A 16,600-nucleotide genomic window follows, 5' to 3' on the forward strand; every position below is an offset into this window, starting at 1 on the left:
TTCAAGTCAACACACCAAGCTGTAACTTATTGAAGGCATAGCTTCACACATGTGACATCAGCCACGGTTGCTATGCCAGCACTCTTAATACAGTCATCAATTGCAGTGTCCTTTTAAAAAGAGCTAGTACTATTATTAAATGCAACTGGAGAGAGTGGAGGCCATACCCATTAATAGCAACTTTATTGTTATACTGGCACAAATTAAGGATACAGATTGCGTTTCCCCCTAATTTGACAGTACTGAAGGTTATATACTCTATAGACCACCATTTGTTTTGAATTTTCTTACTATTATCTCGATAAATATGCCCTGTGCGCTATACTGAACCCTCACTGTATGTCACTGACTCCCCATATGCAAAATATAACTTTCTTGGTTTAATTTCTTTCCTTTTTTTAAAAAGAACGGTGCTTTATAACTCCAAATACATGCATGAAGATATTCTGGGGGTTGGGGGGAATGGGGGGGAAATCTGACAGAACTCTGACAAATATGAAAAAAAAAGGAGAAAGTGGAATCTGGCAGACAAGAAAATGAAACAATGTTATTTTAAAAAAATAGTCCACAGCCTTAGTTAACACTTGCAAATGGAAAGGTGGATTAGAGATTATATGGCTTTTGGGCGAAGATGTGAGGACAGAAGAGAGAAAAATCAGAACACGAGGGAGGCGGGGAAGGGGGGGGCGAGAGGTACACACCACGTGGAATTTTAGAAGAATGGATTCAGTCATGCTAATTTTCTATTGGCCTGCTAGTCCACATCTTGGGAATTCTGACAGGAATATTTAAATCCCAAATGCTTGGAAGAAGCAGCCTGGAACACATTTGCACATTCACACAAGAAAGTGTGAACCGAAAGCCTATCTTGGCACTCCCCAAAGGCACAAAAGTCTATGATCTCTAATACAAGAAGAAGGATGAGAACAACAAAATGCCGTGTGCGTGTGTGTGTGTTGTACATGGAAAGACAGAGGACAAGGGCCTACAGAACGGGAGTGAGTGGGTGGGGTTGTCTTTTGTTTAAATGACCAGCCCTTCATAGATTGGCCCCTCGGATTCGGGGGATTCCCTCCTCAAGCGCAAATGCTCCAGTGTGTTCTGAAAATGTTTGTTGATCTGTTCTGTCTCCTCGGTCGATTCGAGATTCGGAAGGTCTTCCCGGATTTTTTGAATGAGCTGATTCAACACCTGAACTGTCACCTATATTGAAAAAGAGAGGGGTGTCAAACAGACGGGGTTTACACACTGCATGATCTGGTCCGCTGCAAGACCAGCCTGATGTTGGCGAACAACGTCTCCCAGCATCCTTCATTTCTTGTTCACACTGACAAGGGACTGCTGGGAGTTGTTGCTGAGCGACAACTGAAAAAAAGAGGCAAATATTAATAATAATAATGATAAAGTTGGAAGGGACCTTGGAGGTCATCTAGTCCAATCCCCTGCTCAGGCAGGAAACCCTATACCATTTCAGACAAATGGCTGTCCAGTCTCTTCTTGAAAACCTCCAGTGATGGAGCATTCACCGCTTCTGGAGGCAGGTTGTTCCACTGGTTAATTGTTCTAACTGTCAGGAAGTTTCTCCTTAGTTCTAGGTTGCTTCTCTCCTTGATGAGTTTCCATCCGTTGCTTCTTGTCCTGCCTTCAGGTGCTTTGGAGAATAGCTTGGCTCCCTCTTCTTTGTGGTAGCCCCTGAGATACTGGAAGACTGCTATCCTGTCCCCCCTCGTTCTTCTCTTCGTTAAACTAGACATACCCATTTCCAGCAATTTCCGTTCCTTATATGTTTTAGCCTCCAGTCCCCTAATCATCTTTGTTGCTCTTCATACGGTCACAACTAAATATAGGACTGCAACCCTTGAAACTAGAGGTTGGCAGAATTTTTCAGTGCCCACTCACCCAACGGTCAATCTGATAGCAGATTTTAGCAATTTAATTGAGGAGAGAAGACCTCAAGATGGTTATGAAGATTCAATAAAATAATGCACCTGAGGTCATAATGATGGTCCATCACTTAATCTCAAATCTCTAATTCGCTAACCCAAAAAACTCTCCTTTTTCAACTTCACATATGCACTGCGTATTCAGAGCACTCCTGTGGTAGAAAAGCTGTTGGGAAATGAGATGGCCACCATCCCTCCCTGCTACTTCCCAGCGGTCTGCAGAGAAATAAAGGACCATAGACTAAGTGTAACATGTAGTCTGACCTCTGTCAGACAAGGCTGCGCTGTTGATAACAGCTGGGCTTCAGACAAAGAAGGGGTAGTGCTAAAGGAAACTCCAAATCTGAATTTATCATCTGCCGAGCACCCTTACATTGTAAGAGATAATTAGAGATTTAATTACAGGTAGTCCTCAACTTACAACCATAATTGAGCCCAAAAATTTTTGTTGTTAATTGAGACGTTTGTTAAGTGAGTTTTGCCCCATTTTACATTTCATGCCATATTTGTTAAGTGAATCACTCCAGTTAAGTTAGTAACTCCCCCACTGACTGCTTCTCAGAAGATTGCATGACCCCAAGACAGGGTAGCCATCATAAATACGAGTCAGTTGCCAAGCATCCGAATTTTGCTCATGTGACCGTGGGAATGCTACAACGGTTGTTAAGCGTGAAAAACGGTCCTAAGTCACTTTTTTCAGTGCTGTTGTCATTTTGAACGGTCACTAAATGAACTGTTGTAAGGTCGAGGACTGCCTGTAATTTTAATGTTAAGTCAAAAGATTGCCTCCTTTTGTTGTTGGACGGAGGGGGAGAAGAACTTCCCTTCTTTTTTTGGTCTCGTTAAAGTTTCTATTCTGATGGAAACTTTGAAGAGATTCTTGTAAAACTATTGAGGGTGATTGGGGTGTAGATTTTGCACATCTGCACAAAACACAAAAGTGCTGCTCCTTACCGCCTCGTTCTCCTTTTCGTAAAAGTAGATATATCTGTTTAAAATTTCTATGAAGAGCTGAACTTGCAGAGAGGGATCCATGCATTGGTTGGCTATCTTCAGCGCCTTTTTCAAGCATTCCATGACCCTCTTACCTCCATGGAGCTAAGCAACAAGACCGGGAAAAAAGAAGGGATCAGAACTCCCCACGTCAACACATTTATACAATGATTTTCCACAGATGCAAATCGCACGCCTAACGTATTTATTTAGCTGGTTTAGGAAGGATGAAGGAATTCACAAAAATTCCAAAGGAAACGCAGTTGTATGTGCACCTCTGATACACCGATGCCGGTTGATTCTGCATCTGTATTCCTTCCAGAGCCCTGCCAATATATGCCAAGGCTGAATTTCTCCTTAACCCAGACATTAATCCCATCATACGGTGTTTTCCAAATCTGGCAACATTAAGACATGTGGACTTCAAGTCCTGGAATTCCCCAGCCAGCATCCCCTCCAAAGTAGTCCAGGCCAGGAAATCAAAACCAAGAACCAAATTCTACCTTTATTCTGAGACTACAGCAGCAGAATGTTTCAAGGCTGAAAGCACTTCCCCTCCCCTGAATTTACTTTCCAAAGAACTAGGGAGGGGTCCCTCCTGGGATGCTCTCTCCACCCCAATTCCTTCTGTGGACTAGTTCTTATCTTTTGTCTGGGCTGCAGCTGCTGCCTGCCGTCTCTGTTATTCTCCCAGCTCATTATAGAGGACCCTTTCCCAAGTCTTGGGCTGGCCTTACCTCTTCCCCATTCTTGTCTGTGTTCCGGCCAGACCAGAAGAGATGGGCGCAGGTGCTCACGGCTCGGCACTGATCTGGCTTCTTCAGCAATTTTGACGCTGCCAACGCGCACTGAGTTCTCAAGGGCTCGTGGTTCTCCTCGCCAAAGCACTTCATCCGTTCAAACGTCCCAATTATCAGCGTGATTGCAGCCAGCTGGGCTTTTGAATCACTGATTTCATCTTCATAGAGAGAAAATGCCTGATTCAGACAAGAAATATGGGCAGAGGAAATAGGAGAGAGAGAGAGAGAGAGAGAGAGAGAGAGAGAGAGAGAGAGAGGCAGAGACAAACAGAGACAGAGACAAAGAGAGACAGAGAGAGAGAGAGAAGGAGAAGCGTTATGCACTATATTCTTATTTGCTTTTCTCAGCAAATTTTGAAAAGTTAACAAACAAGTATTTCAGCAACCAGTGGATCAGGTTAAGCACTTTCCACAAGATACAGAATTGCTAAAGATCACCATTCCCAACCAACTAGGGCTACTTGAGAGAAGTACACTGAGAAACAATTAGGCCTAGGTGACTTTTCTACTTGCTATTTGAATTCTTCCTCCCCAAATAAAACAGGAAACAGAGATCACGAGCTGATAACATCCTGCACGCAGACCGTGTCACGCTTGATCCTCGCCACCTGAATTAAAGGTTCTCCGTGTAAACACTGTAGAGACTCATGTCAGTTTTTTGTGGGATGTGGGCACCAAATGTTTAGGTTATGGTTTGCTTTGCCAGAAGTTGCTGGAAAAATTAGTTATCAACCACATTCACAGGTTTCTCCTGGTGGCCACTGCCCTGTTTAGCATCCGTTTGAAAGTTAGGACAATGCTGCAAAAGTAACTTTATGACCAGTCCTCGCACTTACAACCACTGCAGCATCCCACGGTCACGTGATCACCATTTGCTCACTTCACAGCTGACTTCTGACAAGCAGAGTTAATGGAGAAGCGGGGCAGTAAAATCACAAATTGTGGTCACGTGTTGTTTTAACAAGCACACTGCTTAGTGACGGAGTTGCTCGTCCCAGTGATGGTGATTAAGTGAGGACTGCCTGTATACACTGTGAACCACAGGATACAAAGCATACTGGCTAGTTTCACACAACAGGCCAAACCACAATCAAGCCAATGACATTCAGGGCTTGGGCAATCAGTAAAACATAGACCTAGATTTTGTCTCACACGTTTAACCTCTTCTTTATCGTAGCAGAAAAGTTTCCAAGTTGGAAATACACTCGCTATGAAATTATAACTGTCGCTCATGTCCTCTGCTTTCAGAAATGCTTTTTTTTTAAATAGCTTGAATACTGATTTTAAGTTATTCTAGTAATACCTTTATCTTACACGGTTGTAATGTTTGTGTTTTTGTCGCAGGTTACCTCCCATCGGCCGGTACGCTCCCACAGAGTGGGTCTCCTCAGGGTGCCGTCAGCCAGACAGGGCCTTCTCGGTGGGAGCCCCCACCCTCTGGAACGAACTACCCCCAGAGATCCGGGTGATCCCGGATCTCCCCTCCTTCCGCCGCGCCCTAAAGACATGGCTTTTTCAACAAGCGGGTCTGGCCTAGGGAATTTTAGTGGGGTTTTTAAGGGTAATTTTAAGGGTAATTTTAATGATTGGCCTTTTCAAATATTTCCTTTTAATTTGGTTTTAATATAGATATTTATTGTATTGTGGTTTTATAAGGCTGTTAGCCGCCCTGAGTCCGGTGAGGAGAAGGGCGGGGTACAAATTAAATTATTATTATTATTATTATTATTGTCATTCTCGCGACGGCATTCAGAAAGATACCAAGGAAAAAGAAAGGAGGGGAGGGTGCCTCAAAAAAAAAAAAAAGGAAAAAGATCTTCTCGACTTCACCTGAGACATGAACTCATAGGCCACTGTCTCGTGGTTTTCAAAGCCAATTTCTCCCGCGGCTAACGCTCCCTGAAGGAAGAGGCGGAGGGGAAGTTCCGCCAACTCGGCTTTGATCAAGGCGCTGATGGTCTGGTGAGCAAAAGTGAAGATCTTCTGGCATTTCTTTTCCCACTTGTCATCCTTGAAGGGGGAAAAAAAGAAAGCAAAGCAGGAAGAAATCAGACGGGAAAGAACAAAATTTACATTCTTCTATTTAAAACTCTGTTATCAAATTCTATCCAGATCTGCAGCCTAAAGAAATGGGGGCGAGCACCACACAAAACAAATAATCTCTTTTTTCCCCAATGTACAGTTTTAAGATTTCAGACTATCCAGTTCGGTCTGATCCGAGTAAAGCTTAGAGCAGCGTTTGCCAACCCTGGTAACTTTAAGATGGGTGGACTTCAACTCCCAGAATTCTGGAAGTTGGGAGTCCACATATGTTAAAGTTGACAAGATTGGCAAACAATGGCTTAAGAGTTGACTTTCACCCAATTTATTCCATACTGCACCAAATTTAGGGAGGGACAGGGATTTAATTTATCCCCTTTCACTGGTCAAAACTTTCTAACAGTCCCAGACTCGTACAATTTGCCATTTCTTTGTTTTTACAGGTAGTCCTCGACTTACAACAGTTCATCCAGTGACCATTCAAAGTTACAGAGGCCCTGAAAAAAGTGACTTAGGACCATTTTTCACACTTACAAACCATTGCAGCATCCCCAGGGCCACGTCCTTAAAATTCAGACTCTTGGCCACTGACTCCTACTTATGACGGTTGCAGTGTCCTGGGGTCACGTGATCCCCTTTTGCGACCTTCTGACAAGCAAAGTCAAATGGGGAAGCCAGATTCACTTAACCGGATTAACTAACTTATCAACTGCAGTGATTCCCTTAACAACTCTGGCAAGAAAGGTCGTAAAGTGGGGGAAAACTCACTTAACAAACGTCTCAGTTAGCAACAGAAATGTTGGGCTCAACTGTGCTCGTACGTCGAGGCCTATCTGTATTCTGCAATTTTCCAGTCGGTCCCTTTTAGCTTAAGCAGCCCGCGAAGTAAAACACACCACATGCAGATCCACTCACCGCCTTCGCGTTCTCCTTATAGCGAAATGCAAGCTGATAGGCAGCAAACACCAACGGCGGCAACGTGAAGCGGATGCGCTGGTTCCCACCGGCCCCAAAGTGTTTCCGCGCTGTGTTTAAAATCTAAAATAGGCAACGGTTCCCGTGTTGAAACAGGCTCTGAATATCACGAGAGACATATCACAAAGAAACAGCCTAACTCATAAACCAGCATGGTCACAATAACTGTGGACCAAATTAGCCAAGAGTTCCCCCAAGGTAAGATGGGCAGCCAATAAAATAGGGAGTGAGAGTGAGAGAAGGAGAGAGAGGGGGAGGGAGGGAGGGGGGGAGAGAGAGGGGGAGGGAGGGAGGGAGAGAGAGAAGGCCTGCCTAGAATCTGCCTAGAGTCCCTATAGCAGTGGTGGCGAACCTATGGCACGCGTGCCAGAGGCGGCACTCAGAGCCCTCTCTGTGGGCACCCCGCACCGTTGCTCCAGCCCCGCCTCTCCCCTCTCCTCACTAGCAGCCCCCCCCCGGAGAGTCGCCCCCGAGCGTGGCCCGTGCAGAGCAGCACAGCCAAGGACATGGCAGCTGGGCAGCGGGGACAAGACTCCACCATCACACCCCGTTGTGTGCAATTGATGCTGCGGGGCGCGGGCGGAGGGGGGCTTCCATGGTGCTGCTGGGCCACCTGGGTGATCTGCAGCAGGCCGTGGTGGCGGTGGGTGGCCCTGTGGGTGGGCACGGGAACGGAGCGGGGTGGGCGGGGGGTGGGGCAGGTCTGGGTTTTGGGCACTTGGTCTCTAAAAGGTTCGCCATCACTGCCCTATAGAAAGCTGGGACAACCAAACAACAAATAATTCTAATGTACTGAATTTTGTTCTGGCTACCTCAAAGGAAAGGGAAGGGTGATGGTTCTGTTATGGAAGGAAGACCCAAGTGCCTCGGAAGGCTGCCCTACCAGATACTGCTGATTGGGGTCATCTGAACGAAGCAGGTGGATAAACCTGCCTACAAGACCCTGTTCGTCAGCCATGTCTTCAGGGTCTGGATCTTCGGCCGGCTGGTCTGGCTGGTCCTGAATTAGCGTCGATACCAGGTTCATGATGGCATCTACCTAGAAATGGCAAACCACATTCGGGTCAAGGACGGCTCCCAGAGAAAAAAGAAGGCCAGCTTGGCTTGGAACTGCTAGTGGGACTGCATTTACCCATTTGGTTTCCTCCCTGCTGGATCAGCACAAGATGGAGCTCAAAGGATACAGTGAAGGGAGCTCTCTGCACATGGAGCCCCTTGCAGAAGGGAAAATAATTTCCAATCATGCCCACCACTCCAGAGATTTCAGCTGCAATGAATTCTGGGCAACAGGCTTGGAAAGGCAATTTTTAGGGGGTCAGAACAACGTCAAGCCTATTTCAATGAACTCTGTTTTGAACGGTTGTTTTATAGCAATTTGTAAGGACTGTGGTTAGAATGCAGCATTGCAGGCAAATTCTGCCCACTGCCAGGAGTTCGATCCTGACGGAGCTCAACATCGACTCGGGCTTCCATCCTTCCGAGGTTGGTAAAATGAGGACCCAGATTGTTGGGGCAATAGGCTGACTCCGTAAACGGTGTAGAGAGGGCTGTAAAGCACTGTGAAGCGGTATACAAGTCTTAAGTGCTATTGCTAATTTGTTTTATTGCTGCTTGTTTTTCAGGGCGCTATTGCCTTCCTTTCTAGGTTCCTTCAAGAAGAGGAACTGCCCAAGCGCAACCACCTTCCCCCTTTTCCGTTCCACTTAATACTACAAATGAGCACTCGTTCCTGGGATTTCCCTACCTGGTCTTGGGAGATGATTTCTGTGTTATAATCCAGCACGTTGCTAAGCACATAGCAACTCATGCTCTTTCTGGACTCATAGTCGAAGTACTCAAACAAAGGGTGGAAATGCTTCAGTTTCAGGACAGTGAGGGCGTTGTTGTAGGTATCAACAGGGATCTTCAAGAGTCTCATTAGTTCCTTTGAAACAGCGCTGCTGGTTGCAATGCTGAAAGGACAAGAGTGGGTGGTCAGTGAGGGTCTCCAGTGCTTTCGCTTCTTAATTTACAGGGAAAGTCTTTAGACAAGACAGAACTGGCAGAAATTAATCTCTATCACAATCAAAAGCCAGGCCCCTCAATTCTGTCACAGACCAGGTAAAGGCACTTCATTTGAAGCGTCAGATGGCACAGGAATTTATTTTGTTTCTCCATCCAGGAGAGATTTTGCACAAGGCCAAGAAATTTGCATCAACTTACTGCTCCAGGTTAAGCTTGTTGAAAATCTCCACGGTTGTCTCCAATACTTTGTCCACATAGTCAACGCGATCTGGGTAACACTTCATCGCCAAGTTAATGAGCGAGACTTGTAATGACACTACATCCTCGGACGGCATATCTTGTCTAGACTGAAGTTTGGATGGTCCACAATGGAGTCAAAAGAAGCATATTTGGCCGTTAGAGGTAACAGAAAGGATATTTCTATCTATTAACATCACAGTTTGATTTTTATATCCATGACCAAACTCAAGTAGTCACTCATCCAGACCTGAACCAGTCAAAGAAGCACTTAAGTTTAGCTAGACTGGGTTTCTAGGAGATTTAACTTTGCTCTTATTTTACAGTGGAGGAAAATGTTTTCTTTGCATACAAAACATCTCACGTTCAAACCTTAACATTTACAGGCGTGACTGGGAAAAACTCTAGCCTAAAATCCTGAAATTGCCAATCTGCAACGCTCACAGTACTGAGATAAGCTAATTTTCTATGTTCTAACGGGTCAAGGCTTTAGCAGCACACAAATTTTGCCAAAGAAGATATACTCAATTAAAATTCAAATCCCAGGCAACTTGAAATTTTTCTAGTTTTTGAGAACCTCTTGATTGCAGAAGTGATGAAAATAATAAGCAGTTTCTGAATGCAGCTCTTTGTCAGCATACAAATTTGCAGCAAAAATTGAATATATATGTGCCTCTCTAACAGATTCTTAAGACAATCAAATCACCTTGGTCTTTCTTTAAATTTATACGCCAGAACTAGAAAAAGCACCAAGAGAAAGTATTCAATACACTAAGTAACCAGTATAGTTAAAGACTTTCACCACTAAGATATGTCCCTTTTAATACCCTGCATTTCTGCACTGAAAAAAAAATGAAGCAAACTGTTACAGCCTATACTTCCCCATTTGTCTAGAGATTAAGGCAAAATAAGTTTTTTTTCATTTTTTGGCATTCTATGCCAGCGTTTTGCATTACTTTCCATGGGCTCTAACAGATAATTAAACAATAGTTTTTGTCTTGAATTGGTTGGTGATCAGATTCAAGGATATTAAGTCAAACCCAGCAAGCATGTTTATTTTTAGCAATACTAGAGGAAATTCCAATCATTTTGCAGTTACCTGTATGACTGTAGCCACCTGCTGGGAGAAAATGTCGAAGAGTTTAATGTCTGCTGGGATCCCTGGTCCATCCTCTCGGTGGGCAAAGAGGGCGAGTCTAAAGACAGAACAAGATTTATGAAATGCAGCTTGCAGACATGTCTAACGGGCAATTATGCTGAAGCCGGTCCAAATCAACGTGTCTGCAGTTGTAGCATTTGATTTCTCTTGGAGAAACGGGGCACGTGTCCCCAATCTCCTTACCCATCTATACCCTGATCTTCTCCCATCATGGAATTCAGGTTGGCATGCATGAAATCCCTCCCTGGTTAAACACACTTCATCAGATCACACCCTCACAGCCCTTAGCAACAGTCAGAGTATACCCAAGAAGCCAGACAGAGTAATCATATGAAGGCTACCATCCTCTGATAAATGATCCTTTGATCCAAATTGGCTTCCATTAACATGACTGCTAATTCCACCTTCTCCTTACCACTCCCTACCCAAAATATCTGCTCCCAAATCTCTTCCAAAAGCTGGGAAAGCAATTAGGAAAGTCAAATTAGTAAGGATTATTTTTCTGGAAATCACAAACAGATGGAACAGCTTTTCACCAGCAGATGGATACCACCAGATAAGAAATAAGCATGAGTTGGGTGGGAGAGAGGAGGAGGGGGGGGGGTCCTAATCATCAAAAGAGTTGGACAAATTTATAATTCAAGGATTCTGTTTGAAGACAATTTGACTGAATCTCCCGAATCAAATCCTTTGCAAATGACAGTTTGGATCAAATCATCAAATGCCCTTTGAATCAAAAGGGCAATTCAGAAAAGCTTTTGGACACATCTCTGAAGTGATTTCACAGTCCAAGATGATGAAGCGAATCACAGCCAATTTGCACGCCCACAATAATCGGTCTGACCATAGTATAAAATAGTTGCACAAAGGGGAAAACCCTATTAGCACCCACGGTGGGGAAAAGGATAAAAAAACATGGCTTGCTCCATATAACAAGCCTTGAAGACTACCTAAAACTACATTTCAGATAAATCTTCTATTCAATGCTCCCTGCAAACAAACAACAACAAAAAAACAGGACTTTAAGCTCACTCCAGAAAGCTGATTTGCATACATCTCTCATACAGACAGCAAACAACTAGCTTCTACAAATGTTTATTCTAAAATGTACATTTATAAACATGCATATACCAAGTATATGCAAATATTGTAGTTTTCCAAACATATGCCGGCATAAATTGCTCTTTGAAAAGAAAAACAGTATCACAAGGAAGGTGGGAGGAAAGAAAATGATGGAGATAGAGTTCATACAGTTCCAGAAATATGACGAGAGAGCTGTGCCTAAAAATCTATAGGAAAGGACTTAGTTGGAATCCAATACAAATCAGTGTCAAATCAAGCCTTTGTATTTCACACCAAAGCTCCACGTATCTACCTTAATCGTGTTACTAATCCTCATGGATCACAGCCTGCATCCTTGAGAATATCCTTGTCTGTTCATTTTTGGGGCAATTAGCTGCTTCCAATTTCAAATTCTCAATTCCCCTCCCCCCCCCCCAAAATGCATCTTTTGCTTCTTTGCAATAAGGTAATATAAAACATACTGAATTTGAAACTGGTCAAAAGTAGTTTTGGGGTTTGTGTTTCAAGCATGGGACACTTCAGGATGTAACACTTTTCAAATTTACATTTTGTATTTACTAATACATCTTTTCCTTCTATATACTGTACACCTATTAACACTATCACTTCTTCTGTTTAACCTCTATTTTTTTCAGTTTTCCCACCCAAATTAAAATGTGTCTTTTTTTTATAAATCTGCCTTAACTTCTACCTAATCATGTACTAAACAGGAATATATACAAATGGTTGCATTGAAAAATGTCTCCCTGCATACACAAAAATATCATATTTAACTATTCTAAGCCTTCTGGATGAGGCCCAAAGAGTCCCCCTCTCCTTTGCTCCAACACAGAGTTTATAATGTTTGCTTCATTACGTACCTATCAATTAATGCAATTATAATATTTTTGACATTCACATTTTGGTGTAATTCTGCACACGCCCGAAGGAAAGGATTCAAAGTCTGGAGGTGAAATTCATCTGGGAAAACCTAAGACGTGGGAGGACAGGATGGAACAACTGGTCAATTATTATTCTAGGTTGTTTAGTAAACAGACATTTGATCATTATGCTAAACCATGATGCTTTCTCTATTTCAACTTACCAAGTTGTATAAACTTGGCCAATTTCTGCCTATTTGTTATTTATGTATTTCCCCAGCTGTCGAGATTGCAGGAGGGTTAAAATAATAAAAATTAAACCTAAACCAACAGATTCCATGTCTCTAAAACCAAATAACCAACTTACATAAAATATGGTAGCCCAGTCATCGTAACGTTTATATAAGCATCAAAAATCATACTCCATAGACCATGTTATTGTACACAATCCATATAGAAAGGTTTTGGGAAGTTCATTTAGATCTAAAAAAGCCAAATATGTCCATTCTTGATGCAGATTCTGCTAGCTCAAGAATGGCACTGTGGTCTTGTTATGACTGTCTTTCTTTTCCAGCCTATCGGATCCTCCTTACCAACCTGTCAGTAACGTTCCTTTAAGGTATGTACCTGTATGATGCATTCCATTAAGTATTCTTGAGCTAGCGCATCCCGGCAGTTTACTACTTGCTCCAATATGCCAGGTAAGACAATCTAGAAAACAGGAAAAAAAAATGAGACTTAACACCACAACTGAGCCCAAAATTGCTGTTAAGTGAGATATTTCTTAAGTGAGTTTTGCCCCGTTTTATGACCTTTCTTGCTACAGTTAAGTGAATCACTGCAGTTGATTAGTTAGTAACCCAGTTGCTAAATGAATCTGGCTTCCCCATTGATTTTGCTTCTCTGAAGGTCTCAAAAGGTGATCCCATGACCCTGGGACACAGTAACGGTCATAAGTATGAACCAGTTGCCAAGCATCTGAATTTTGATCGCATGATCCTAGGGATGCTACAAAGGTCGTAAGTGTGAAAATGGTCGTAAGTTGCTTCTTTCAGTGATGTTGTAACGTTGAACGGTCACTAAATGAACTGTTTTAAGTTGAGGACTACCTCTATTTGCATGCTTTCTACAGCCATTAACATAATACCAAACTCTGGAACTTCTTCCTCACTTAAACATGCCTTTTTCTAGAGGAGTGATAAGCTAAAACTAATTGAGATGCAATTACTGAGAAATTAATTTAGTAATTAAACTAACAGGTGCAATAAAGTAAGGTGCACAAATTGAGAAGAGAGAAGTTAACTCACCTGTTTGTATCTCTCTACATTGACACCTTCCAGCTGGCTGAGCCGGACCAAGTTGGTTCCCACCAGGATCCTCAGCTCCTGCCTCTCGCGCTCCCTCTTCTCCCGATCTCGACTGTGCCCTTGATGCTGCATTCGCACCCAGAGCTTATTCATCTCAGCAAAGTTCAACAGCACAAAGTCCATGGAGTCACTGATGTCTCCAGTGATTTCTTCACTGTGGGCCAACAAAGGGAGTCATGTCAATATGGATTTCAAGGATGTAGATTGGATGTCTTTGAACCAACGGACAGCANGACAAATGATCTTCCAGTGTCAGCCGTGGATCCAGGAGGACTCCCAGATTGCGCGCCCTCTCTGAGGGGGCCAAGGATTCGCCCCCTATAGACAGCGATGGAACCAACTGACTATGCCGGGGCGCCGGCAGCCACAGCCACTCGGTCTTGGAAGGGTTGAGTCTGAGTCTGTTCCTTCCCATCCAGACCCGTACGGCCTTTCAAGCTCAACAGATTTCCAGACGGCCATTTCAAATTCAAAACAGGATGTTTCAAGTTAAAAGATGGTTTGTATTTGAAATATCCTGTAATGCTCCAATTCCAAAGCCATCTCTCTTGCAGACATCCCTCTCTCTTCAGGTGACTTTGTCCCATGCCTTCAAACTGGGCCTCTAGTTTGCCCTATCCACCCATCACCCAATACAGACGTGTTTCTCACGGATGAAAAGATTAACACATTCAGTCTTTCAAAGTTCTTACTCTGTCTGCTCTCCATCATCAGGCAAAATGTTCCGGGTGCACTGGAGAAGATAGTTGCGGAGGAACAGGCCTCTTAAAGGATGCTGGACCCCACGACACATTTCCACCAAGTCTTTTAAGATGTCCTTCCGAGATTGAGGGAAAGACTTCACGTAGACCACCCCAACAGTTATTAGTAAATAGCTGAGACAGAAGGGAGACAGTATTACGAGACTCGCTTCCCACAATTAGGCTAGCGTAAAAGCAGGCGGCTAATTTCCATTCCAACACTCCATTCGATTAAGAGTTTTCTTATTTGCTTATTTACTTTATTAACAGTATCGTCATCTCACCACCATTCTAAGAAGGCTCTTGGTAGTTTACATAAACAATAAGGTTAAAATATACACAAGGCAATCTAAAAACCCAACAGTCCTGAATTAAAAAACTATTGTGCAACATTAAGGAAAACAAGAATATCATAAAAGCAGAAAATAAAAAAATATGGCAATATCAAATCAAGGAAAAGCTTCACAAAATAGCTCAGATTTTAGAAGTCTTTGAAAAAATTGTAAAATGGAGGCCAGTCTCATCTACAAAAGGAGGCCATTTCACAACGCTGGCTCATTCCACTCCCCTGCTTCCAATTTTCCCTTTATGAAGCATTAGCCATCTAGAATCTGCTCAGAAGGCGGCACATGTGTATTATTAAATATATTAATAAATATACAATTATTTTCTCACATTTTTTCTAATATATTTCATTCCTACTGTAATCACTGATATAAAGAGGGCTGATGTGTTACAGCAAAACCCCAGCTTAATGTAATCTTTTAGACTGAAAGACTGATTGATGATTTCAATATTATCTTCTTTTATTCAAGGATTACAAGGTACTATGCAGGGAGCCCTTGACTTGACGCTGTACTAGAGTCTGCTCATCACAGTCAAAAGTTGTGAAAGTTGTAAAATGGGTCACCTACGCGACCAACCCAATTTTACAACCTTTTTTGTGGAGGTTATCAAGCAAATCAATCGGCCAGTTTTGCAAAACCACCATAAAACATAATCATGTAGTTGTGGGACACTGCAAAATGGCCCTAAAGTTGAAGGGGGTGGGGGAATCCTAACTTTGGAACTGGGTTGTAAGTATTCCTGGAGAGGCGCAACATAACTTTGTACAGTTGTTCAGCAACCGGCTAATGTTGGGCTAATGTCAATAGGAAGAAGTGGACAGGAACACACATTTATAAGCATTCTGTTCAATTCACAAAGGCACAAAAAAACCCAAAGCCAACCATCAGTGCCAGAATTGAATAACTGACCAGAAGACCACCTCTTAAATGACTTACAGCCGTGGGATGATGTTTCCAGCATACTGAACCAGTTCATAAAGATCAGCCACCTTCCTCCCCTTAGCAAACTCATCTGTCAAGTAAACCTCCAGATAGTGGAGCTCATCAGAGATCGCCATATCTTTTCCTTCCAGTTAAGGAGTACAGACTATTGCAACACAGCCTTGATCATTTTCATTCAATACCCAAGGAGAAACCAATCGCTTAGAAACTAAAGGAGACACGAAGGAAACAATGCAGCTAACATCCAGCCTAATAGGAGAACACGAGAATCAGGTTGGACAAAAACTGGGTTTTGGATCAGAAGCAGAAGCTGCAAATGGAGAAACATGAGCAAGTCACAGATCAAAAGAAGTCGCTGGTCTTCACATATGCACGAAGCTCCCATCACATCTTTCCCACAACTAGGGTGATATCGACAGACATTAACAAGCATCATTTATCAGCTAAAGCAGCTCCAGATAGCCAGCCCACTTCAAGAGGATACACAATTCATAATAACTCTTTGGAGACAACATTGAAGTCCTCAGCTCACCGAGCATGTTCGAGGCATGTTTCAGGGCATCCATTAGCTTGTTTTTGTCCTAGCAAAACAGTAACAACAACAATATGTAATTTTTTGTCATGCAATATCCATATTCTCTTTATCAATTAGCAATATATTTTCCAAACAAACCACAGAGATCAGGATTATAGCCCTTTAAGGAGCAACTGAAAAAGATATTCTGGATTATCATTGCTACTAAAGCTGCAAACCTCTAGAAATATTCAAGTCATTAAAACAATGCTGGAAATGCTTTTATTTTGTGAATTTATAAAAATTTCTATCCCAAATTTGGAGGGATAGTTTGGATTCTTGCTGTAGCCAATTTTTTTTTACTTAAACATAAGCAGCATTATTGAACATTTTACACTTTAAAAGTTTTGGAAGTAATAATTGTACAATTGGCATATTTATGAATTATACGGGGCAGCTAAATGTTTGTTTGCTGAGAAGAAAAACACTTCTTCATTCAATGCAGCTTATGCTCAGAAAAATACACACAAGACTATAAAACTATGAACAGGTTGCTGTTAATTATTGCGAGGTGAAAGAAAAAAAGATTTCAAGTC

At 42.6% G+C, this 16,600-nt stretch overlaps 1 protein-coding gene across 1 annotated transcript in view; it reads right to left on the reverse strand.

The window, feature by feature from the left end:
* Positions 1-161: 161 nt before the first annotated feature.
* VPS35 (VPS35 retromer complex component) overlaps positions 162-16,600 on the reverse strand; it is an 18,129-nt gene continuing 1,690 nt past the window's right edge. Inside the window, exons 2-16 of the mRNA XM_015818956.2 lie at positions 15,975-16,071; positions 15,485-15,608; positions 14,154-14,336; positions 13,402-13,615; positions 12,722-12,805; positions 12,095-12,204; positions 10,092-10,188; positions 8,954-9,102; positions 8,496-8,703; positions 7,635-7,790; positions 6,692-6,814; positions 5,567-5,746; positions 3,674-3,913; positions 2,898-3,041; positions 162-1,203 (exon numbers count right to left, since the gene is read on the reverse strand). Of these exons, the coding sequence (XP_015674442.1) occupies positions 1,024-1,203; positions 2,898-3,041; positions 3,674-3,913; positions 5,567-5,746; positions 6,692-6,814; positions 7,635-7,790; positions 8,496-8,703; positions 8,954-9,102; positions 10,092-10,188; positions 12,095-12,204; positions 12,722-12,805; positions 13,402-13,615; positions 14,154-14,336; positions 15,485-15,608; positions 15,975-16,071 (2,289 nt within the window). The 3' untranslated portion in view covers positions 162-1,023. The remainder of the gene's footprint in view (positions 1,204-2,897; positions 3,042-3,673; positions 3,914-5,566; positions 5,747-6,691; positions 6,815-7,634; positions 7,791-8,495; positions 8,704-8,953; positions 9,103-10,091; positions 10,189-12,094; positions 12,205-12,721; positions 12,806-13,401; positions 13,616-14,153; positions 14,337-15,484; positions 15,609-15,974; positions 16,072-16,600) is intronic.

The sequence above is a fragment of the Protobothrops mucrosquamatus genome, unplaced genomic scaffold, assembly GCF_001527695.2.
Source record: "Protobothrops mucrosquamatus isolate PMUCROS unplaced genomic scaffold, P.Mucros_1.0 scaffold827, whole genome shotgun sequence".
Taxonomy (NCBI): domain Eukaryota; kingdom Metazoa; phylum Chordata; class Lepidosauria; order Squamata; family Viperidae; genus Protobothrops; species Protobothrops mucrosquamatus.